This window comes from Myotis brandtii, unplaced genomic scaffold (assembly GCF_000412655.1).
Source record: "Myotis brandtii unplaced genomic scaffold, ASM41265v1 scaffold190, whole genome shotgun sequence".
Classification (NCBI taxonomy): Eukaryota; Metazoa; Chordata; class Mammalia; order Chiroptera; family Vespertilionidae; genus Myotis; species Myotis brandtii.
This window is the reverse complement of record NW_005357076.1, coordinates 3,767,439-3,775,385: the sequence shown is the minus strand read 5'-3', so window position 1 is coordinate 3,775,385 and position 7,947 is coordinate 3,767,439. Positions and strand designations below refer to the sequence as shown.

The 7,947-nt window shown below is 35.0% G+C and overlaps 1 protein-coding gene across 1 annotated transcript in view; it reads left to right on the top strand.

The window, feature by feature from the left end:
* Positions 1-7,947, top strand: part of ADK (adenosine kinase) — a 470,150-nt gene that overhangs the window by 370,494 nt on the left and 91,709 nt on the right. Inside the window, exon 8 of the mRNA XM_005864654.2 lies at positions 5,096-5,131. Coding sequence (XP_005864716.1) covers positions 5,096-5,131 — 36 coding nt within the window. The remainder of the gene's footprint in view (positions 1-5,095; positions 5,132-7,947) is intronic.

Below are 7,947 nucleotides of genomic sequence, written 5' to 3'. Positions count from 1 at the left end.
ATGTACATATTTTATGTACATATATACTGTTTATGTACTTATATACTATGTACATATATACTATGTTTATATATATATATATATACACTGTTTTTCCCTATACATACATACTGTGATTAATTTATAAACTAGTCACAGTAAGATATTAACAAGAACTGATAATAAAATAGAACTGTTATAATAATATTACTATAATGAAAGTTATATGAATGTAGCATTATTACGTAAAATAAGGGTAACTTGAATATAAGTACCATGATAATGAGGCAGTTGATCTGATAACCAAGAAGGCTGTCAAGCCCCAGCCGGGTGGCTCAGTTGTTTGGAGTGTCATCCCGTACACCAAAAAAAAAAGGTTGCAGGTTCAATTCCCCATCAGAGCACATACCTAGGTTGGGGGTTCAATCCTGGCAGGGGTGAATACAGGAAGCAGCTGATTGGTGTTTCTCTCTCTTCCTCTCTCTCTAAAAAAAAAAAAAATCAATAAACATATCCTCGGGGGAGGATTGAAAAAAAAAAGAAGGCTACCAAGTAACTAATGGTCAGATAGGGTGTAAACTGTGATAAGCTGGGCAAAGAGATGATTCGAGTCTGGGCGAGATGGAGCAGGACAGTGCAAGATAGCATCATGCTACTCAGAACGTCACTCAGTTTAAAATGAATGCATTGTTTAGTTCTGGAATTTTCCATTTAATATTTTCAGACCATATGTAACTGAAACTGCAAAAAGCTACACCATGGATAAGGAGGAACTACTATAAAAGAGATAGTTGTCTTTCATACATACACACAAACAAGCACTTGAGTTTCTCCTTTCTTTCCTGCATAATCTGAGGATTATGCTATTTAATAGTGGCTTGCTAATCCCTTTAAATAGCTCTTAACGTAAGTATTCCATAGTTTTCATTAGCCATGAATTTTAGGGTTTTTTTAAACCTCCATTCAAAAACTGTATTTGGTTGTTGTTTCACTGGAACCCTTTTAGCCTGGTCAGTGAAGCAGCAAGCCTACTGCAAATCCTAAATAGCATGGTGTAGATGAGCGTCTAAGACTTTAATTATATGTCATTTTATTCACAACACTCAATTCCAGGAAGGAAAAAATGACTTTGTTGTTGTAAAAGACATATGATGTGAGTATCATTCATTGTAAACCAAAAATGATACTGTATTATAGCATAGACAACAATGGGAACTGATTCTGAAAATGTAACCTGTCTGAGAAGCTGAATAATAGTGAAAGTTATCAAAATGGAAAGAAGTGTTAATGTGAAATGCAGCCTTCTCAGAAATACTCTTTCCTGGCCTGTTTGATTTTGCTTTTGTTGCTTGTCATGCATGAATGAAAGTGCTACACTCTCAGGGGAGCAGGAAAGCCTCTGTGTCGGTTGTTTATTTCCTTAATCCCTCCTCCTTTGTGATTTCTGATGTCAGATCTAAAATGGAAAGCCTGTAAATATAATGATTATCACATGGATAATCACCTGCATTAGGAACCGCCCTGCTTCTCTATTCTAACCTTCCCTGTTCTCCACATGACACATCCACTCTGCGGTTGGATTTTAACCTGACTGCTTCATTAGGTTTGTGAAACTCAGTACGTGGCGCCCTGGGGCAGCACAGATGGGGACTTGCTTGTTTTCTTTTCTCACTCTTACTGCAAAGGCACACTACAAAGTCCTTTTCAATTTAGTGTGATCAGTTCACTTGGAATTACTTTTGATATTTGGAATGGGCCTTACTCTTTGCCCACTTCTCCCTCTTCTAACCACTTACTCTTCCATGTCCCCTTTTCTTTCCTACTTTCTGACCTAATGCCTTTTCTTTCTGTCCCTCCATGCAGTGAATCTGAACACTAAAATTCTGCTTAAAATTCTTACTGGGTCAAACTGTTCCCTATGTTGTTTTATTTGTTTTGCTGAGAGGAAAATAATAAATGTTGTTCCATCAATGTATCTGCAGACACCTTTAGATCAGAGGTTAGCTGTGGTGGGAAAGTCGGGGGTGAGGTGAGCCATCTGCTTTCTCTAATGGAGTGACTGGGGCACCCGTCCAAGATCAAAGGAAGGTGAGAGGAAGTCAGGAGATAAGATCTTTTTAAGTCATAGAACAAGTGCTTTAGCTTTTCAGTGATAGGGCACAGTTCTGCAAATCTGTGTGAGGGGGACGTTAAGATAGAAAACTGAGTTGACTTTTCTTCAGCATGTCCTTCCTCAGTCAGAAATATGTTAGCACTTGCAATAGTTTACAGATGGACAAGTGTCCTAGTGCCTGGCTCCCTTAAAGAATAATGATCTGACATTTATATGTGTGTCTTGCAATTAGTCAGTTCTACTATACCATAACAGGTCACAGTTAATTACTTCTTAGGTTTGTATGAGTAAATTTGGACATTAAAAGAGCAATTTAACTGCCATATGTGAACTTTGAGTTTTTGTGTCTTAGTGCAATTTTAGTCATACAGATTCTTCATATTTGTGTTATAGGTCTTTGGGGTTCTTTCATGCCTCTGAAAGTTGCATATAAATAAGTATTTCTAACAGAGCTTTTCGGATATCTTTTTCTAAATTTTTTTATTTATTGAATTTAGAGAGAGAGATGTCTATTTGTTGTTCCACTTACCATGAATTCATTGGTTGCTTTTAGTATGTGCCCTGACTGGGGATTGAGGGGTAGAACCTACAACAAGGGCATATTGGGATGACACTCTAACCAACTGAGCTACCCAGCTAGGGCTCAGTTATCGTTTTCATATAAGAATTAGCTTGGTGCTCTGGCTGGTGTGGCTCAATGCTTAGAGTGTCAGCCTGCTCACTGAATGGTCACGGGTTTGATTCCCAGTGAGGGCATGTACCTGGGTTGCGGTTCGCTCCCCACCCCCAGTTGGGACACGTGCGGGAGGAAACTAGTTGATATGTCTCTCTCACATTTGATGTTTCCCTCCCTCCCTCCTTACTTCCCTCCCTCTCTCTGTGAAAAGCAATGGAGAAAGTATCCTCAGATGAGGATTAAAAAAAAAAAAAAAAGAATTAGCTTGGTTAATTCTTGGATTGGACAATTTGGAAAAATACTACATTGATATCTTTTGAACTTTATCCTTTTCCTTGATATCTAGGTCAGCAAATATTATTGACTATGTTGTCTACAAAATTCTATTGTATCATCCACATTACTGAGGCTAAGTCGATCACCCTATGCTTCTCTAGTGAACAGCCTGAGGAGTTACACTTTCAGCTTATCACTTCCTATCAACTTCGGTGTTCAGCTGTAATCGTCCATTTCAAACTTTTTAAACCCTCAAAATGGTTCTTTAAATTTATATTTTATTAGTATATGGGGCCATCCGTGCATACATACTTTTTCCCCAGTGTTTTCCTTAACACGTAGATAGGACCCAAATCTGTGCTGGAGACATTGGCTGTACTTTCTGCCTTACATGGTTTGGTGCAGCGTTGTTTCAGTTGAGTTGGATCTGCTCACTACTTGGACTCAAATCCCATCCTTCTATTAATATCTCTTGGCAGAGATAATTTTGGAGGAATGTAAGTTAAGATGTAGAGGCTCTTGACAGTTGTCTGCAGTTTTTTTCATTTTCAAGAGGGAAGTAGAGTTGAAAAGTGATATTGCCTCCATTTTCTGTACTAGTCCTAACATTAAAATACATGCACAAAGCAGAGTAGAGAAAGGGAGAGGATTTGGTTGCATAGAAGTGTTTTTGTCATTTGATACCCTGTTGCAACAGCATTATGGTGTATAATAATTGTTCATCAGATTGTACCCTAAAGATGTTTAATTCTAGAAAAACATTGCGTATTTTAATTATATATTTTTAATGTTCAACTTTTGTTACCCTGTCATCTTACATCAAAGTAAAATAGGGATTTATTTGGACTGTTTCTTTTAATTTTCAAACAGTCAAAAAAGTAGAAATACTTAATACATCTAGATATAATTAATATGTTGCCATTTTGCTTCACTCTAATTTTTTTAAGAATTCTAAAGTAAATTATAAGTATCATGCCATTTCATCCCTAAATACTTCAGGACTAACTGCTAAAAATTAAGGATATTTTTCTTATCAATTTGATAATTCTTAATATTATCTAATTCTTAAAATATTTAAATTTCTTCAGTTGTCCCCAAAATGTCTTTTATACCTGGTTTATTCAAAACAGAATCCAGTTAAGGTCTGTATAGTATTCTTGGTCATTTTCCCCCTCCCACTTTATCATGAAATTGACTTATTGAAGAGACCAAGCTACTTATCCTGTAAAATGTCCCATCTATGGATTTGTCTGTTTGCTTTCTCAGTATATCATTGAACTTGTTCTCCTATTCTCTGCATTTCCTATAGACAGCAAGTTATATAATTAAAGTTTTGATTAATTCATTAAAAAAAATTTCCATCAGAAAACTGTATAGGTGATGCTGGATACTTCATACTGTCTCATAATAGAATATTAGTGACCCCACTATTAATGATAAGTGATATGATCAATCACTGGGTTAAGGTTATGACAGCTCCTTCCTTCCATTATAAATTTATAGTTTGCTCCCCGTGATCAACACATAATCTGTGACATTTTAATTCCATGAAATACCCAGTTCCCCATCATCCTTTCACCTAATGAATTTAGCATCCATTGATGATCCTTGCCTAAATAAATTTCATTAGAGATTGCAAATTGGTGATTTCTCTTAATCAATACATTTACTAGCAGACATTCTTCTACAGAAGAGCTTTCTGAAAGATACTGTTTTAATTAAAAACATAAGCACCAGGCGTGTTCCATAGGTTTCAAATAATTGTCTTTCTTTGTTGGGGTCAAAACACCTGAACTCACTGTGACAGCTACAGTAAAAACATTCACTACATCTTCTTTATTCCAACTTGTGAAGTATGTTGACATAATGTTGCCCTTTTTTTTTTATGCCAAGGGAAAAAGAAATCTTTTTTGGTGTAAGAATAAAAATTGAACTATGTGGGTATATTGAGATAATTGTGTAAAAAGAAGACTGTGAATGAGTTTCAAAATGGATTATTTCTTCATTACCTCGCACTTTATAATTAACTGTTCTTTTTTTTTTTATTTCAGGAAGCTGCCACTTTTGCTAGAGAGCAAGGCTTTGAGGTGAGTTAACCCACAATTGCACACTAAACAGATCCTAAAGGTTTTTTCTAGCTGATAATGAAGTTCTTTTGGACAGTGATTGATGTGCTATTATACTCTCAGAGCCTCTCAGCAGTTGCCATGGAAACTTGGCAGTCGTCATGGTTTCTTTGTTCTGCCAGCACAGTGTTATGACGCACTCTGCTAGGTCTGCACCCAACATCGCCTACAGATGTTATTTATTGAATTTTGAAAAGCCTCTTGGGAAGCCAAGAGGTTGGGCACGGTTTCAAGCTGCCTCTGCAGATATGGGGCCTGTCAGTTTGTTCAGTTAAAAAGCTACCTCATTAGCTGCATTACATTTCATAAGGATTCACTGCTAAAGTAGTGGTGGAGCAAGACTAAATAGTGAAATGTAATGTCGTTTAAATAATTTCAGCCCTACCCTATGTAGATGATCATTATGCAAATTAATTTCCAAAAGATTGTACTTAACAGTTGTTAAGAACTGATTAAGTCCTGCTCATATAAACTTCCTCTTTAAATCTTTTTTCTCCTTCTATCTTTTTTTGGGAGGAATGGGGGGGGGGGCGCTGGGGATAGCTTTAAAACACATATACATTTTTTTGAAACTAAGTATCGATAATTGTCTTTAATTTTCAAGTCCTGACTCTGTTATCTTGACATAAGTATTATTCTGTCAAGGTTCAAAATTCCATGTGTTTTTTGTTGGCAAAATTAAGATAACAGACAAGACCATGTTTTTATCTATAGACTATCCATTTTCCAATCGATGGCTAGAAAAAACTGAACCCAGGTTAATTAACAGAATTTACTGAGTTTATGAGTTTTATGGTTATCATATTTATTGAGCCAGAACTATGTAGAATGCTGTGTTCTGTACCACAGCTTGGAATGTTGCACAGTAGTGTAATTTTCAAAAATCTGATCTGACTAGAGCTGGAATATAGAAACTCTTTATTTACATACTCAGTGTTGATTGCTATATTAGTAAGTTCACTTTGAACTCTTTAGAGAAAGGTGTGTGAATTTATGAAGAGACTATTATTTAAATGTACTAAAGGCAGATTCATTACTGAGCAACAAAGTAATACATGAGCATGTTATCTATATCATAGGACTTGGCAACCATCCTGCTTTCTCTTCTTGGAGGAAGACAGTGAGCATGTGGTATCAGTAGTCTATTCTCAAGATTCTGTGAAAAAACTACATCAGAGTAGGAAACTTCACCTTATGATACCTGATTGTTGGGAACTCCGATAGTTTATTGCGAATTTGCTTTTTTTGTTTTACTATATGTATTCTCGTGAATATAGGGGTTGAATCACATGTAGAAGAAAGAATAACGATTTCCAAGTATTTATTTATCTCATTTAAGTTTCGCTTTGTAATTTTCCAAACTGCAATTTATATAAAATACTAAATGTAATCAGGAATATTCAATTTAAAAGTCAAATGTTTTAATCATGAGAATATAAGTCAGTGTTTTCAGTCATGTTTTAAAGTTTCACTGATGTTAAATTTTAATAGTAATTAATATTAATTCTCTGTTGTTACATCAAAATTCTCCACTAATGAAAGCTTGTGGAACATAAATTTATATCTTACTTTCTGTACTAACATAAAAAAATGTATTTTGATTCTAGAAAATAAACAATTTTGTAGTTGCTTACAAAGATAACATGTTACATAACAAATGATCGTGATTCTTTAGTGCCTAGATAATAATTTTTTAAAATAGGTTACTAAGGCTAACTAATTCATACTTTTATTGCCCCCTTGAACTATATGCTTTGAATATGCCTGGTTTAAATTCAATCCTAGCAACAAACTTTTTTTTCTATTTTCTACTAACCAGCACCATATTAACCTTTCCATTAGTTTTTACTTTGATTCTATAATTTTCTTTACCATAAATGTGCCATAATTGATTACAACAAATAAACCAAGTGATGATGGTTATAATAATATACCTTATTACATCTTGACATAGTAAAACCGCTTTGTTGTTGATGCTGACAGTGACATGTTAGATAAAGCACACAGTCTTGATGTGTCCCTTCATGGGTTCTCTAAACTATTATAAGCTTTGCAGAATATAGTAGAGCCATGAGTAGAAAAACCTCAAGTAAGTATTATCAATAAAATATAACCCAAGTACTGGATGCTATCTAGAGAAATTCAATTATTTTTAAATGCCATTATTTTTTTATTTTTTTAGTTCATTACACAGTAATATGAAAACATGGGTTAAAACTTGGTATTTTTAGAGTCAAAAATAAATCACTTTATCTTAGCAGTTTAATGTCTATGGGAGTATGTCAGTGCTCTCAGAAGTCGTATGACACTAGACAAAGTCTGTATTTTATCACTCCCAGCTTAAATTTTACCTCTAAATTTGGGGCATGAATGAGATGAGAGAACTGAAAAGATTAAAAAGAAAGGAAAGGTGACCATTTTTTTCTTCCCACCAGCTCTGCTGCCTACCCTCATTTTCTATTATAAATCCTAATCAGTTCCCAATGCCATTGAGTATTGCCACTGTGATCTGTCTGCCAACTGACCAATCCAAATGCCTCTAAAAATAACCAGTGTTTATTCATAAGGAAGTATCCTTGGCGGCATTGTTTATGGTATTCTGGTTAGCTTCTCTACAAATTTTAGATAATCTTTCTTTAAAAAAAAAATCTTTAATCTTTAAAATGAGTTAGGCATTTTTCAGTAAGAAGAGCCAGCTTAGGAGGGCACTGGAGAATGAGATAAAAAACTGAAGCTGGGCAGAGCACAAAGCAGAAGAGAGTGGAATGAATATATAT